Source organism: Hyperolius riggenbachi, chromosome 2, assembly GCF_040937935.1.
Source record: "Hyperolius riggenbachi isolate aHypRig1 chromosome 2, aHypRig1.pri, whole genome shotgun sequence".
NCBI lineage: Eukaryota > Metazoa > Chordata > Amphibia > Anura > Hyperoliidae > Hyperolius > Hyperolius riggenbachi.
In genome coordinates this window covers 303,356,409-303,374,506 of record NC_090647.1, presented here as the reverse complement: position 1 = coordinate 303,374,506, position 18,098 = coordinate 303,356,409, and the positions used below count along the sequence as shown (strand labels likewise).

The 18,098-nt window shown below is 40.2% G+C and overlaps 1 protein-coding gene across 1 annotated transcript in view; it reads right to left on the bottom strand.

Annotated features, from left to right (window-relative positions):
- The window catches only part of EPHA10 (EPH receptor A10), a 766,354-nt gene that overhangs the window by 38,724 nt on the left and 709,532 nt on the right, over positions 1-18,098 (bottom strand). Inside the window, exon 11 of the mRNA XM_068269039.1 lies at positions 537-722. Coding sequence (XP_068125140.1) covers positions 537-722 — 186 coding nt within the window. The remainder of the gene's footprint in view (positions 1-536; positions 723-18,098) is intronic.

Here is an 18,098-nt window from a genome sequence, read left to right as displayed (position 1 = left end):
AAAGATAACCACTGCCTTGCTATAGAAACTGATGTTAAAGGTACTGGATTGGCCAAGCATATCTCCAGACATAAACCCTATTGAGCAACTGCAGGGCATCCTCAAATGGAAGGTGAAGGTGCCAGTGATTTATAGACATGAATGCCTATGTTTTGAGTTATTTTGATGGAACAGAAATGTTTACTATTATACAAGCTGTACACTGACTACTTTACATTGTATCAATGTGTGATAATAACTACAGCTTTGTTCAAAGCAAAGACATAATAAAATATTTTCAAAAATGTGAGAGGTGTATGTGTACTTATTTTTGTGAGATAATATACATATATATATATATATATATATGTATATATATATATATATATATATATATATATATATATATATATATATATATATATATATATATATATATATATATATATATATATATATATATATATATATACTGTATAGATAGATCTATCTATCTATCTATCTATCTATCTAGTGTGGTTTTATAGTATGTTTCATTGATATAGTTTTAATCGTACCTCTGGTGATGACTCCTTCCAGGCGTATAATGTTGGGATGGTCAAATTGTCCCATTATACTAGCCTCTGCCAGGAATGATCGCTTCTGCTTCTCTGAGCAGCCTGCTCGGAGGGTCTGTATTGCAACTGGAAGTTCTCTTTTACTTGGAAGTTTCAAGCAACCTTTGCAAATTTCCCCATATTCTCCTAAAAGACAGGAATGAAATACAAAAGGAAAATGTAATTCAAGATAATTAGCTACTGAATATGCCTAAAGTAACCCTGAGCACCATAAACTGATCACATTATGGTAACGTATATAATTAGGGGTCACTTAAAATTAAAACTGCATAAAAGTGAAATTGAAACAATGCCAACCACTAGCATCTCTTTTCTAAGCACTTGCAATTTGAAAAGCTCTGAGGCCTGGTGCACACCAGAGGAGTTTTTCTGAGCGTTTTGAGTTTTTAAATCTGTTGCTAATGTTATTCTATGTGTCTGTGCACACTGGAGTAATGAGGTTTTGCAAAAAAACCCCATAGCATTACATTGGGAAGAGCTTTTGAAACCTCTAAAAGCTCTTCCTAATGTAATGCTATGGGTTTTTTTTTACAAAACCTCATTGCTCCAGTGTGCACAGACACATAGGATAACATTAGCAGCAGATTTAAAAACTGAAAACGCTCAGAAAAACTCCTCTGGTGTGCACCAGGCCTTACTAATGTAATGCTATGGGGAATTTATTAAAACATCACATCCCTCAAGTGGGATCACACACATAGCATTACATCAGCAAGAGCTTTTTAAATCCCAAGTGCTGCGAAAAGGCATCGAAAAGCACTGCTAGTGGGTTCCAGGCTATTGCAAACTGTAAAGTGTAATGAGCTCCTGAGCATTTCTACTAACCAAAGGAATCAATTGTCTCATTGAAGATCCAATAGGGTGGATTAAAGGTCAAAGAAAGGGTAGGATGCTTCTACTAACACTACATGACTTCCTACAAACACTTTTAACAATCATCTGAAATGACCCAGATGATATTGCCAAACATTAAACAATTAACAGCATGTAGTCATGTTAATCCAGTCCCAGTTTTCCATGACTCACAACGTTCCCACTGGAGATGCTTGGAGCTTCCTGGAGATGCCCCAGTAAATCATATCAAGTTAGTTCTTGTCCAGGTAGATCAGTATTCAAGTAAACTAATTGTTCTGAGACTTAAAACATAGTAATTCAATACTACTTTAAAAAAAGTCTCATCACATACTGTCCTTAATTATCAAATTTTCTGTTCAGGCAAGAACTTTGCGTATAAACATAGGGATTGCGTATCTTTTTAAAAAAAAGTCTGTTAAGTCTCAAGTCTGCATATCAATATATGTAGAAAGGCTCCATAACAATATTCTGACTTGGGAATTATAATTATTATTATAAATCAATGCAAATACATACAGGCAAGAACTTGCCCTCTTGTTTTGTATGTATTCACATTGATTTCTTTAATATGCTTGAATCAGTACTGGGCAGACACTGATTCCTGAATTAGAGTTATAAGCCCTAGAGCACTGTGATACGCTGTGAGTAGTTTCTTTTTAGTTCATTATGTGTCAGGTAAGAAAGGCATAATTTAGGTTAAAAGGAGACAATTAGCTAATATTGCTATCATGTAGCTAGTGGCTTGATAGAGTCAGAGTAAGAATTATGCACAACCACAGCATTTGGTATCAACTGATAGCTAGATGGCACCACCAAGTAATACAACCGAATAAGTATTCCATAGATGTGTATATAGCAAATATAAAACTGGCGTTTAAAGGAGTTCTTGGTGAAGTAATTTTAATACAACTTGTGTCTTCCTTCTCTGTTTAGGCTGATCTTAGTAAGAATTCCAGAACTTAGAGGAGGAGGTGGTCAAAACACATGTGATTATTGTACATTAAAAGTAAAGGTAAAAGGACATCTGCTATTTCTGCTATTGCTCCTTCACTCTGAAAATTAATTTTCAAGTACCTGAATTAAATTTAGAAGAAAATAACAAAATGTTAAGGAAAACTGTCACATGCCAAGAATGGTAATGCTGTGTTGTTACGACGGTCTTAAACGTTTTCCCATAGATTCACTGAGGTTAAAAGATGGACACATTGGTCTTTCTCTGTTATCATTCCCAAAAATGAGCTCATTTATTTTTAATGAACTTGCAAGGCCTGGTGCGAATTCCAATACAAATTCTGTGTGCATTTTACTATCTGGTATGCGAACAATAGTATTATGTCACCAACTGAAATATCGTACAGTAGACTATATTCCACTCATTTTCTACAGTTTGTATATTCGTATAACCTGATATCTATGGTGACATTACAAATTTCACAGTCTTTAGACCCTTGAGGATGAACAGAGCCCCAAATTCACTGTTATAATGAATTTGGGAGTGCATGCAAAATGTCATAGACACGGCAAGCTAGTGATAGTAAACTACGGAGGCAATCGTTTCATCTCACATCCAAACCCCGCAGTTTAAAAGTACACTTTTGAACATAATGAGCTATTATATCTCCTTTTCCTTCCTTTAACTTGAAGTGGATGACCTGAACTCAAGTCAATGTTTTCTTCTTCACATATATTCCCAGTGCTACACATCTCGTGGAAATCCTGTGCCTGGCTGAACTATTGCTTCGAAAGAATCTAATTAAAGTGAACTTTACAGAATTTAAAGTTATTAAAGTAGTTATATGAGAATAACGGCCATGTATGTACTTCATGATCACCACATCTCTTCCATCAAATTGTACTGCCATGGCTGAGAAACTAGTACTTAAAGGATAAGTGCACTTCTGATACGCTTATCCTGGTTTAATTGGCCTTTGTCACCGGAAAAAGGCCATATTCAACTTACCTGAACCGTATGAATAATTTCCTTCAGGCCTCCTGAGACCTGCTGTCAGTATATTCAGTTCTGGAATAAAAATCTTCTATCTACAAAAAAGCGCAATAAGTGTGGCAAAGAATATTGTCTTGTCATAGTGATTGGTCAGTTAAGCAATCTACACTCCATTTTTTTTTATTATTCTGCACCCTCTAATGGTTAGAAGGTTCAACTGTAAAGGAAACCCAACGTGAGGAGAATGTGGAGGCTGCCATCATTATTTTCCTAAAAAACTATGCCAGTTTCCTGGTTGTTCAACTGTTTCTGTACCTTTAATCATTTCTGAATCACTGACACAGAATGAGTATGCAGCTCAGGCTTGCATGTATGTTTGAATTAAAAGGTGATTATGCTATTAGTTAGTATGCTGGCAACCAGACGACCAAGCCCGGAGGCGGGGGCGGACACAGGCAAGTAATGTTTAGTGCACTGGGTACAGGGGGGGGGGGGTCACATTGAACATTAGGGGGACAGCACTGGGGGTTTCATCGCGTTTGTCACTTGTCCCAATGTCGCTCGCTGTTTCCACCACAAACATAACCAACCATGACGCCCAGACATCTTGCAGCATGTCCGATCAACATGTTTGACCTGAAATTGGTTGCATCGTTAATTGGGCACGCACTTGGCGGCACCGATTTTCATCTGATTCGATAATAATTTAATTGGCTGGTCGTTTGGCCACCAAGTTGCTAGATGTATGGTCACCTTAAGTGTGCCTTGCCTAAGCAAAGTCAGTATTTCCATGATCTTTCAAGGTTCTTTTCAATAATGATGGCACATTAGAGATGCAACATTCATGAGGTACATCCTGTTTTTACAACTACTTTAACAACTTTGCTTCCAACTATAGTACTTTAAAGATGATGTACCTGAAGTGAACCTGCGCAGAATGTAAACACGCATAAATGCTAATGTATGTATAAAATAAAATGCAGACATTTTTCCTCTATTAACAAATAAAAAGTATTTCAACAGGTTTTGCATTAGAAGAAAAAAAAAAACATGCAGTGACAAACATGTAGAAATCGGTCATTTACAAATGAAGCTCACAGAATAAAGTGATTTCATATACACCCTTAATAACAAATGCTTTTCATCCTGAGGTTATTTACAAGTGACAAAAATGCCTTCTTTTTCATGAAAGCGGGGGAAGGAGCACAGGAAACATAATGTTCTGCCACACCATGTGCTGGTGAACAAAAAGTGTTGCTTATTATTGTCCTCCAGAGTTGTAGATAATTTAAGCAATTGTATTTCATTAAAATAAGGCTATTATATGTTCTATTACTGAACACCTTTGTTCTATGAGCAGTTCCTGGCACTGCAGACTGTTTAACTATTTCATCTCTGTATTACAGTGCTGCTGTGGCCAGCTAGGGACTGACACTTTTTTCTCCAAGCTCTGAATACTCACCCACAGCAGCTACAATCCGCACACCCTATTACCAGCGGCATTACTGCTTGGGACTCATACGTATCTTTTAGATGTCAATCAAGGTATATTGATACCCCCCCCCCCCCACACACACACACACACCACAATAACAACAGGATCATGTTAACTGATCTAACTTTCACAGATTCCAATGCAGAGCAGGATCATACACCAGGCACTCTAGGCTGGTGCTTGGGGCCTAGTGGGTGTCAAGGGGCCCACCCGTCAATTTCTTTGCCTAGGGCCCCATTATATCTTAATCCATCTCTGTCCCATTGGCTTCAAATTATCTACTCAGCAAACTCAAAATAAAAATAATAATGAAAAATACAAAACAATATATATTACCAGCTTGTATATAGAATACAGGACTTGTGGTAGACCATACAACTGAGACATATTATTGCAAGGAACACATCAACACATTCACAGCTCTACAATATTTCCAGTCCAACTGCTTTGACTGCACAGATAGAGCACTGGTTTATTAACCCTTGCAATAAAAAAATTAAAGAAAGGAACCTGGCACGTGTTGGTTATATATATATATATATATATATATATATATATATATATATATATATATATATATATTTGTGAAATCAAATCAAAACCGCTTCTCTTCAGCATAAATTGGAAACAAAACGAACAGCTTGCATCAGCTTAGTATTGGCCAAGTCCAGATAACTCAGATCAGTTTGTTTTCAGGCCAACGACCAAAACCAGCAATCCACAGTATGCCTTGGCTTTTACACAGTGCTTTCAAACAAACTTCCAAGGAGGTCAGCAGCAGACCTGCTCCATGCCCAAAATCCTCCCCTGCAATGCACCTGTGTCTACTCTATATGCAAATTTACAAAGTTTCACTCTGCTGCAACAAAAGCCAGGTATGTACCTGGGTGGATTGGGAAGACCAGCCCTCTTCCCTCCCATTCCAGAGTCCGGCCCTGAATAGTCTAATAAAGAGAGCAATCTGGATTGCTGCCAAAAAATCTTGGGACTCCTTCCCAGATACACATGCAGCTGGAAGTGACCAAGGCCCAGATAATGAGGAAATATACCTCCCATCCAGGATCCAGCTCTGATGTCCCCTACAATAGATAAATAAACATATAAATATATATTTATTTTACTTTTATCTCTCTCTCAAATATATATTCTTTACTATTTATATAATTCCGACATCTTACACTCTTACGCACTTTAAACAGGATATATATATATATATTTTTTCATTTCTAGCTGTAGAGAGTTCTCCAATTTTACCTGATATCCTAGTCCCTCACGCTATGTCCCCAGCTTTGGAGGACCTCCCATAATATGTCACGTGTGAAAAAAGTGAGAGCAAAGTGACACCAAGAAAAAAAGACCAGAGAGTGTGTGACAGAGAGTGTGTGTGCATGTGTGTGTGTGTGTGTGTGTGTATGTGTGTGTGTGAGAGAGAGAGAGAGAGAGAGAGAGAGAGAGGGAGAGAGAGAGAGAGAGAAAGAGAGAGCGATAGAGAGAGATAGGCCACAGAGAAAAGAGAGAAAGGGTTAGAGAGACCAAAACAGCTTAAAGAAAGACAGAGAATGAAGCTAAGTGCAGAATTTCAAATCAGTACAGGAAAGTCCAGAATAGTCCTATAGGTACAAATGTCTTGGCACCCTAGACTTCACCCTCCATGTACCTACAAACACCCACCGAACCGCACCACAAGTGTGCTGGCTGGCCCAGCTGCCATGTCTCCCTTAGTTCCCTTGCCTATCAAAGATAGCTACAGGTGTCCCTTAGTATTGGGTACCCAGAGCTATCCTCAGTTTCACGAAGCTAGAGGTGCCCCGGACTGAAGGGAGATCTGGTCAGTGGAATGGCGAGACCCGGGTGAAAACCTTTCTTTTACACTCTGCTCAGGGCTCTGCATAGGTAAGAAAGGAGGAAGGCACTTGGGTAGGGGAGTGAGCCGCCTTACCATCATCTGGCACTTGTAGGCATGTACCTACAGTGCCTTATGGTAAATCCGACCCTGAGAGGAAGAGAGAGCACCTTTTCTATACCCCATCCTGCTAATATCCCACTTCCTGTATCCTGCATTCTGTTAGTGCAGCCCATTCTGCTCACAAAACACAACACTCTTCTGTACCTCAAATCCTTCTAATAGCAATACACCCCTGGAGAACACCATTCCCATCAACTTTCAGCAGGCAATGGCGGTGACTTGCTTAAGGCATAAAAAAGGAAGCTGCCAAATCTGGGTTGCTTGGAAAGCATTAGAAGTAGAGGACACGCACTGTCATGCAATCGGCATTTTCAAAGAAAGTGGCACCTTCTACTGTATATCTTTCTCACTTCAGATTTCTTAAAAAAAAAAAAATTGACAAAACATCTGCAGTTAATTTTTCTATAGCAGGCATACTTCAAAAACAATTAGATGCACATAATTAAGGATAATTAGCATATTAATCCTAATAAAATATGTGCAGTATGTAAGTAATGCCAGTTTAATTAATGCACCATAATTAAAGAAGTGAGAAACAATGCAGTCTACCAATAGCAATTATTAAAATTAAGATGTTGCACTGATTGCAACCGCTAATTAGTAGCTTTAGTTGTAATAATCTAAAGTACTAATGAACATTATAGAACAGGAAACACAATGCAAAGCAGATACACTGCTTTTGTCAGACATACATTTTGGAGGGAAATAGTTGTGGAAAATGATAAAGTTAGAGCATCCCCAGCCTGCTCTGTGTCCTACAAAATTCTCTTTGATGCCCCAATTTTTCCATTCCTGTTGGACACTATAGCATATCTCCCTTAAATGTTAGGTATACTTCACAATTATCATCCAAAGCTGTATAGCTCCCTAAACGCTGAGGTTATTTGTCATCTTTCTTTATTCTTTTTGGGTGTTGTCACTTTAGTTCAGGTGTCATTTTCTTCTCAGATGTAATTTCTCTACTCAGGTTGTCATCCCACCTTTTCAAGTGTAATCCTTCCTCTTCAAATGTCTTTCTTCTTCTTGAAATGTTCGCTAAGAGGACATCTCTGCTTCTTAGATGTTGAATATGGATGAGTAGGAGGCAATGTGGGTCCAGGAGAAGAGGTGGGAGGGAAGAACCATATGCACAGCATGAGGGAGAAAGTGAGAGTTTAGTAGACTATGAATACTCCTTGCCATATTTCTTCATCCTTAAGACATAGATGGAGCAAGAGGTGAAGGAGGTATTTTTCTAGAAGATGAGAGGGAAGTGAAGGAGGGTATACAATGCATATTTAATTCATAGTGGACTCCCAGCTATCGTGTTTGGATTTGTATCACATAAATCTGGGTCTTCAGTAGTAGGTGGACTAAGACACATGATGGATGCCTTCAAATTTTAGCACTTACAGAATGACCCTCACAAAGATCACATAAAAAATAAGTGATGTGGATGTTCAATGGGGCTGCTGCAGTTTGTCTATGATGGTACATATATTTATAATATATAGTACACGCACTCTTACCTTCCTACCTAAGTGTAGGGAAAAAATTGAGAGCCCACAATGGTGTAGTATGTTAAGGTCATATTAAGTGAAACAAATTAATGTGAATGAATACTCACAAGGGAGGATTACCGCTGAGGCAGCCACTGTGTAGACAGTTGAAAACATTACACTGAACCCTACTCAGGTTAAGAAGTTGCTCTCTGTAGAACAGACATATAAGGGATAACAGCCCTCCACCAAGGGTGGACAAACTTTCACATAGTAGACAAAATAGAGGTGCCAGGAACATTAAGATAACTAAAAATAGTTTACCTATGGGAGATCTTTGTGGACCTCCCCAATGAAGACTCAATTTGTCAGATTCAGGACAAAACTTTATTGTACACTTGACAAAAATATAATGCATTTTGCAGGTATTTCACCAGCTTCTTCAGTCAATTAACTGGAGTAACTATTAAGGAGTCTTTCACAGCTGGAGACAAAGAACAGCAATACAATTCAGAGGTTATGTCCTTTTACCCTGGTATCCAAAAGTATTTTTTTTTTCCTTTAACAGGGGCCCCATGCATGGCTACACAGTCTGCACAGGCCTATGTCTGTCCCTGGATGTGTGAGTTATAGAAAGGTCAATCGATGGAAGAAGTGCATCCAATCATAGTGGTCATGTTCTCCAAGTGAGAAACATCCATTTTGACAAATCTGACTGCAGGTCTTGGGTTATCACCATAGAATTGAATATATAGATGGCAGAGAGCATGGCAAAAGTGTCTCCATGGCTTAGTGTGGGATCCACTAGACATTTTGGAGAAGACATGTTTTGTGGGTTAGTAGATGTCATCGTTTCTAACAGTACTAAGACAAAGACACTACATAGGTTGTTATTGTGGTACCCGATTGAGCAACAACCGGTAAACACTTTTCTAAAATACCTGCAGTAGTAGCAATACTATAGTAATGAATAGGTTAAAGTCTTATATTTTTCCATATGTCGTTAAAAAAAATCCATAACCTTACAATGAACTTATCTTTAAAAAAAAAACCCTGAAGAACTGAGCTTGAAGTTTAGGCGTGCTCAAGTGATTAAAGCTGCAGGGTTGTAAGAATGGAATTAATTTGCTTTAAAGTTTTCAGCAGCAAAGCGGATGAAAATCAATAAATCATTTAGTAACTTAGCATATTTCTAGACAGTCTTCTGCAAAGGCTCTCAGAACAGATGTTAGCTTGTGATGCCTCACAGAGAGACAAGAAGCATCATTTAATGCCATCCTACCTGCAGGTAAATGAGAATATAAACTGAAAAAAAGATAGCAAATTGTCTACAATACTGAACATCAGATAGCTTTAGAAGTGATTCTACCTCTTCTAAAGAAGTTTCATGTTCAAATTGATGTACCTAGAGAATTGACTTATTTTTTTCCTTGTCATATTCTAGTGAGCTATTTATTCAGCATATCTTCCTGAAAACCTTTGAAAAAGACCTTGTGGTCAATGGAGATCATGATGCAGGAGACATAATAGTTCTTGGGTGAACACTTTGAAATGCCATATCAAAGTATTTCATCTAAGTGACTGGCTTATGTTTGAGCCTCCGTTATCATGGATAATAAAACAACTGCTCAGCTGGCTCAGAGTAATCAAGGAAGTGGAATTATTTAACTTAACTTATATTTTTGTAATATGGCTAGCAGCTGAAATGATGCACTCAACTTGCCAGTTGAATTTTAAAGATTGGGTAGAATGGTATTAACATTATCAATTTAAAATGCTTTTGGTTCAAAATTTTAAGTCTAACATGACCAGAATAACAGTTAGACTGGCCATACATGCAGAATTGATAGTCTCTGTGAGACCTTCAAAGAAAGACAAATAGGCTGATAGGGAGCCCTTCCTAGTAGGTTATTCTAGAAATGTAGAATGTGGGTAGATACAATCTAAAAACTTGGGACCATAGGCAATTTACCCTTTATCCCTTGTTTTCTCCTAGGTGATACATTTCATATTTTCTCTTTAAAATAACTTTTCAGCATTTCATAATTTTAAAAGTATTAAAAGCAGTACAAAAAGTAATATAAAAAAAGGTTTTGTGTATTTCCTTGCTTGCTTGCAGAACGTTTAAAAGCATTTTATTGACAACAAGGTGTGAAAATATCAACTTGGAGAAAAATAAGGAGGAAAAGTGAATTGAATAGCCCCATTTGCAATTCACCTTTTCTCCTGAGTTTTCTCCTAGGGGATATTTTTAAACTTGAAAATAACATGTCTTTTAAGCCACCAGAAAGCAAGCAAATACTCAAAATAATTTTGATAGTAATTTTTCACCTATTTTTTTAGTACTTTTTTAGTTGAAAAGTGCTGAAAAGTTATTTTAAATCGAAGATGAAATATTATCTCCCAGGAGAAAACTCAGGTGAAAAAGTGAATTGCATATGGCCCATGGTGTCAACTGCCAGGAGATAACCAGAGTTACCATACTTATGGGAAAACCCTAAATCTGTCCATATTCAGATCCAAGTCTTGGCTTTGAATGAATTGCCATATTTTTTGGACTATAAGACTCTCCCGACTACCTAGGTTTAGAGGACAAAAACCAGTGGAAAAAATATATACTAAACCTGGTGCATCCATGGTGAAGGGGCATCTTGGGGATTATGCCCCTTTGTACCTCATGTCCCCTTGTTCACAAGTCAGAAACTCTCCCTACATTTAGACTATAAGACGCAGTGACTTTTTCCCCCACTTTTGGTGGACAAAAAGTGGGTCTTATAGTCCAAAAAAGTCTTTCTTATACAACACAAAAGAACTGGATATTTCAAACTATAGCCACTTGTAAGATGTATAAAAACAATCTTTTACTGAACATAAAATTAAGACATCCTAAAAAAACTTAGAATACAATATCATTAATAGGTGCTGTTTGTTACAAACATATTTATGATCATACAATGTACTTGAACCAATACCCAAATTGAGAATAATACACTGACATGTTTGTTACAGAAAATGCAATTAATGCAGTGTAAAACATAATAAGAAAAATTTCATGTGTACTAAGTATATGGACCATATTTTTTTTTTTTATATTATTATTGATTTTCAACAATAGTATCTATTAAGCAGACAAATTTTCAAAGCAGAAAGAAATGTTGTATTATACATAGATACTGGTCTCCCCTACTCCCACATAAACCACCCTAACCCTCCCACCCCTCCCCCAAATCCCTCCTGAGCCTCACTGCGCCTTTTAGCAATTATTTAATAATAATATTCTGAACATTTGTATAACGCTTTTCTCCTGTTGGACTCAAAGCGCTCAAGAGCTGCAGCCACTGGGACGCGCTCAAGAGGCCACCCTGCAGTGTTAGGGAGTCTTGCCTTGAACTCCTTACTGAATAGATACTTGACCTTGCCAGGATTTAAACCCTAGTCCCCCATGTCAAAGGCAGAGCCCTTAACCAGTACACTATCCAGCCACCATTTAAGGTCTGACCCTGCTAATGTCTCTAGTAACCTTCAGGTTGCCCAATGTGTCACCGATATCTTCCAGACAGTACCAAGAAGTTAGCATGAAGTCCTGCATCAATGCCTGAATTTGCTTGAGGGGAAAATTGACGTGAAACAAATGTTCTCCAGACCTTAAAAAAGGCTTTAGTTCTCAGTTCTTTAGCTTGTAGCGTGTTTAGTCTTTCCATATGGAACACATATAGCAGTTCTTGTTCCAATAAAGAGATGCCTGGTATGAGAGGTTCCAACCATTTACAAAATATGGCTCTTCTTGCTCCTATTAATATTATATGGAATAATGTAGAGGGAGAACCTTGAGGGTTTTCTGTGGGTAACTTGACATAATTAAAGAGACATAGCAAACATGACTTATTCACTTTTGTTTTGCATAGTTTATTTGCGTATTTAAGAACTTTGTCCCAGAACATTTGGATCTTGTGGCAAGACCATATGCAGTGAAATAGATCTGCATTAACTAAATTGCATTTAGGGCAATGGGGACTGTATCCAGAGGGAGGTGATCTATACTTAATATTAAACGCATATTTACCCCTATGTATAAACAAGAGGTTGTGATGATCTCCATTTCTCATTTTTGATTACCTGTCTTACCGTCAGATTACCCACCAATATATGAGTTCCCACCCCTTCTTCCTGCACGATGTCTTCCCATTTTTTCATGGCCCTTTCTGCTAGTTTCTTGCTGTCCCACTCCCGTATAGCTAAATAGAAATCTGCCAGAGATCTGAAAGACAGTCCAGGTCCTAGGATAGCATCAAATTTAGTGGTAGTCATTATAGATGAATGTGTGCGTAGGCCTTGGTTAACCATGGAGCGAATTTGTGCATACGCCAAAAAATCTCCTACCTGGAGATTACATTTCTCTCTAAGTTCTCTGAAGGTCAGCCATCGGCCTTCAGTAAGGTTGACCATGTTTCCCATACATTTAAGCCCCCTATCATCCCATCTGGCAAAAGTTTTTTGTTGGATGCTAACCGGGTAATTGGGGTTTCCCCATATCGGGAGATATTTAGAGAATCTGTATGGGAGTCCACTTTTTTTCCTTACTGCTTTCCAAGCAGCTATAGTATCCCTAAAGACCAAATTGTGTCTCAGGCGCAATGGCAGATTCCCTAGCTGAGCGTGTAATATGCCTGCTAGTGACCAGGGGAGTGCCTGTTCCTGTTCCAATTTTGTGTTGGAATAGTGATTTGTATTAGTGATCCAGTCATGGGAATGTCTGAATAAGGCCACCAAGTTGTAATCCCTAATTGAAGGAAGATTAAGTCCCCCTAGGTGTTTAAGGAGTGCAAGTTTGATTCTCGAAATCCTAGGTTTCCTAGATTGCCATATAAATTTGGACCAGGCCGAGCGGAGTGAGGCCACATCCTTATGTTTAAGGAGGAGCGGGATCGTCTGCATCGGATACAATAGTCTACCCATTGATATCATATTAATTAAAGCTATTCTCCCCGCGCAGCCTATTGGGAGGTTATGCCATTTTTCTAGTTGCGTTTTAATATTTTTTAATAGTGGGGTGTAATTAAGGTTATAAAGTTGCGTAGGGTCTCTTGAAAAGTTCACGCCCAGATATTTTATGGTTGTGGTGGTTAGTTTAACCTCCAAAGAGGCCCACCCAGTTGTACTTGCTCTGGAGGACAGAGGCATTAGCTCACTTTTTTGGGGATTTATGACGAAACCTGATAGTTTACCTACCTCCTCAATTATTTTTAAAGCTATGGGGACTTGAGTGATCGGGTCTGATAAGAAGAGAAGGATGTCGTCCGCAAAGAGTGCTTGCTGGACTAACCTATTTCCCACTGCGATACCCCCCAGGCGCTCCCTCAGTAGGACTGCAAGGGGTTCCAAAGCTAAATTGAACAAGATCGGGGAGAGGGGGCAGCCCTGTCTGGTTCCCCTTCCCAGCTCTATGTAGTTAGAAAGAAAGCCAGGCATTGCTACCTGAGCTTTTGGTGCAGAGTACATGGCTTTCAGTGCATTAATAAAGAGGCCCTCAAATCCCTGTTTGGCTAGAACTCCAAACTGCCAGTCCCACTCCACCTGATCGAACGCTTTTTCGGCATCGATGCTTAAAGGGACTCCGAGCTCTGTTTAAAAATAAAATTTGAACTTACCTGGGGCTTTCTCCATCCCAGCCCTGGTCGGGACGTCCCACGCCGGCCTCCTGGCTCTTCTCCCGGCGGCTGTCCGCATAGCGCGGACAGGCCGGGCCCCCGGGCGACACTGGCGAGTGTCGGGGCTTCTTCTTCCTTATACGTCACGAATGACGTCACACGCCGGCCGCCGCGCGTCATGACGGCGGCCGGCGTGACAGCACGGCGCATGCGCGGTTTAATCGCGCATGCGCCATGCTGTCACGCCGGCCGCCGTCATGACGCGCGGCGGCCGGCGTGTGACGTCATTCGTGACGTATAAGGAAGAAGAAGCCCCGACACTCGCCAGTGTCGCCCGGGGGCCCGGCCTGTCCGCGCTATGCGGACAGCCGCCGGGAGAAGAGCCAGGAGGCCGGCGTGGGACGTCCCGACCAGGGCTGGGATGGAGAAAGCCCCAGGTAAGTTCAAATTTTATTTTTAAACAGAGCTCGGAGTCCCTTTAACACTGCGGCTGATTGATGTGTTAAAGGATACGACCTCACCTCCTCCAGCACCGTTAACACCTTACGAACATTGGATACTGCTGCTCTCCACCTGATTGGGGTGGATTAAGCGAGGCATAATTTCTGCTAAGCGGTTGGCCATTATTTTGGACAATAGTGTGACATCTATGTTAATTAGCGAGATGGGTCTATAAGAGCCCACCTGCTCTGTCTCTCTTCCTTCCTTGGGGATGACTTTAATGTGCGCTAGATGTCCTGTAGGGAGGTATTACCCTGTATGTAGAATTTTATTGAACACTTGAACTAGGACCGGGCATATTTCCTCTTTGAGGATTTTAAAGTATTCTGACGACATGCCATCAGGTCCTGGTGCATTGCCCAGTGCCAAGGATGTGATTGTCGCCCTAACTTTTGCTAAAGTGATTTCTGCATTTAATTCCGATTTTTCTTCTTCAGTTAACTTTTTTAGTGGTATGTTTTCTAATACAGTTTGCACATCAGCCTGGGATTGATGTTTGGAGGAGTATAGTTGCTGATAAAAGTTTGCAAATATATCGCAAACTGCCGACGGTTGGTGAACAAGCACTCCCCTCTCATTTTTAACTGCAATTGGTTTACGTGTGGAGAACGTTTTTTTTGCTAGGGAGGCCAAAAGTTTGCCCACTTTGCCACCATGTTTGTAATATTGCAGGTTTACGTAAGGTCTGTGTGCTTCTTCCCTCAGCCTGAACCATGTATCACTTTCTAGTTTGGTTTCGATCCATCGTTTTCTATTTATTTCTGTTGGATCAGCTCTATAGCTAGTATAAGCATCACAAACCAGTTTCACTGCTTCCTCATACCTTCTATTGAAATCTACCTTTTTCTTTTTCACAAGCCCATGATTTTGCCCCTTAGAACTGCTTTGGATGTTTCCCACAGCAATGTGGGGTTATTTAAATGTAAAGAGTTGTCCTCAACATACTCCAGCCACCATCCTTTCAACATGCCGGCAAAGTTTTCATCTCCGTATAATTGCGAAGGAAATCTCCATATAAATTTGTCGCCTTTCGGGATTGTATCTGAGATTGTCCAATGTGATTGGCGCATGGTCTGAAATGACCATATCTTGTATTGAGGCATCTCGCAATCTCCCTAGAATAGTTTCTCTCATTAAAAGTAAATCAATTCGCGAGTGGGATTTATGTCTAAATGAGTAATGAGTATATTCCCGGGATGTGGGATTGAGAAAACGCCAGGCATCTATCAGGTTAGTGGCTTCTAGAAGTATGTCCAATCTTTTGTCATGGGATCTGTCTAAAATCTTTGGGTGGTTTCTATCTTCCTTAGTTGAAATGACCGAGTTCATGTCCCCCCCAACTATGAGATTAGGTGTGGTTACCTTAGTTAATTTTGCCGTTAGATAATCAAAAAAGGGCTGGTTCTGTTCGTTTGGACCATATATGTTCCAGATATTAAAAGTGTCTGCAGAAAATTTAAGGACCAACGAAACCCATCTTCCATTCGGGTCAGCATCACAACCTTGCACATGAACTTGTAACGATTTGTGTAGGAGGATCAGAACTCCCGCTTTTTTATTTATTGCTGGTGCCCCATATACTTCCCCAGCCCATTTTTTCCTCATGAATTTAAATTGGTCACTATCTAGATGCGTCTCTTAAGGTAGACAAATATCAGGCAATAATTTCTTCAAGTGATTTAGTACCCGTGAGCGTTTGCCTGCAGATTGCAAACCTTTAACGTTCCATGAAATTATGCGTATGTTGCGATACTATCTGAACGAAGATGCAAGCAGTTATCAACCAATATTTCAATAACAGTATTATTTCCCATATAAAGGCACAGTGTAGGCTCATCCCACCCCTTAAACCCCAAAACCCCTAGAACCCCCTGTAGAACTTCCTCAAACCAGAGGAAAGCATAAAAGCAAGAAGTCAACCAAAAGAACATTTGTGGGGAACAAAAACATTTCCCGTTTGGGGACTTCCTTTCTTCCCTGATGGTGTTCTTTCACCTAGCTCCGAAGCTTCATACTCCACGAACTTGCCCAGAATGGTGCGTTAAAAGTTTCCCATCTTAAGGTTATAGACAGCCGATATCATCAATCAGATTCTTCTCTGGACGAGGATTGGCTTCTAGCAGGAGAAGAACGTGCAGACGTTTGTGGTTGTTTAAGGTAGTCTTGGACTTCTTCTGGCATATAAAAGGTTAGCTGCTTGCCATTCGGATCAATCACGCGCATTAATGCTGGAAAAAGAAGCATGCATTTTAATCCTCTGCTGGCTAAGGTATTACACGATGGTACAAAGGCTTGCCTTTTTTTGGATACCTCAGCTGAATAGTCGTTGAAAAGACGGAGCGTGCAGTTACGTATCTCCAGGTCTTTTGCTGCTGCTCTATAAGCGGCCATCAGCCGTGCCTTATCCGCGAAGTCGAGGTAGCGGACCATTATCATGCGGGGCGAGGCCCGTGTTTTCTTGCCGCGCAGCGGACCTACTCTGTGAGCGTGTTCTACCTTTATGGGTACCTGGAGTCCCAAAGCTGTAGGGATTTCTATGGCATAGATGTTAAAAAGCTGATCTTCTGAGACGTCTTCTGAAAGGCCGATTATTCTTATATTGTTTTGCTTGGAGCGATTCTCAAGGTCTTCTATGCGGGCGTGTACTGTTGCATTGTCCTTTGCGAAGTGTATGGTGGTATTAGCTTTTTTTAAGTCGTCTTCACATTCACTTACTCGCTGTTCTACACCTTTAATGCGCTTGGCCTGCTGTTGCAGGTCTTGTTTTATGCCCTGCAAAGATTTCTTTATGGTGTCCTGAATAGTGGCCTGCAGATCTGGCATTAAGGCCTTCCCCACCTCCTCCGCTAACCTTTTGTAGTTGATGCGCAGATGTGAGTGGTGTGCACCTTCCTCCTGTGGTTCTCCTCCATCAGATTCCTCCTCTGAGCTGGCTTCACCTCTCTGGGAGTCAGCGTCTGTGTTTTTTTTTGCAGCTTTTCTTGCTGATCTTCCGCCCGCCATCTTGGGTGTCTCCCCTTCCTGCCCTCGGCGCTGTTTGTGCTCTAGCCGCGTAAGGTAACGCTCCATGCGCGGCACCTGTCACTGCAGGAGGGCTCCCTTGTGCACGGGGTATGCTGATGCGTCCGACGGCGGGCTATTTGCTGGGATCTGGGCTGAGTTGTGGAGCGGCCAGCCGGAGCTCTATCTCCGCACTTCCACCATGACGGGCGCCGGTACCGGAAGTCGTATATGGACCATATTAATGAGTGGGTCTATTCTTACAAAATCAAAGGAGTCAATATTTCATTTATACTTAACAGGAATTTCACATTTGTGCACTCATCCTTATTGACATCTTCCAAACAGCACATTTCTTAAATTACATTTTTGTCAATACTCCCGACTTCCACTGTAAATTGCAAACCCCCCATAAATGGTATCTTCACTAAATTTGTCTGGTATCTTCACGTGAATAGTGGGAACAAGTGAAAACAAATTCAAAAAGATCTTGTAGTTTTTGAGAAAATTGATTTAAAATGAATACTTAATTTTTTTAGTTTTTTTAAACGAGGTAAAATGACTTTTTGCTGCATACACTTTAGTTCCAAGCACCTGGGGAGGGGGGAGATATC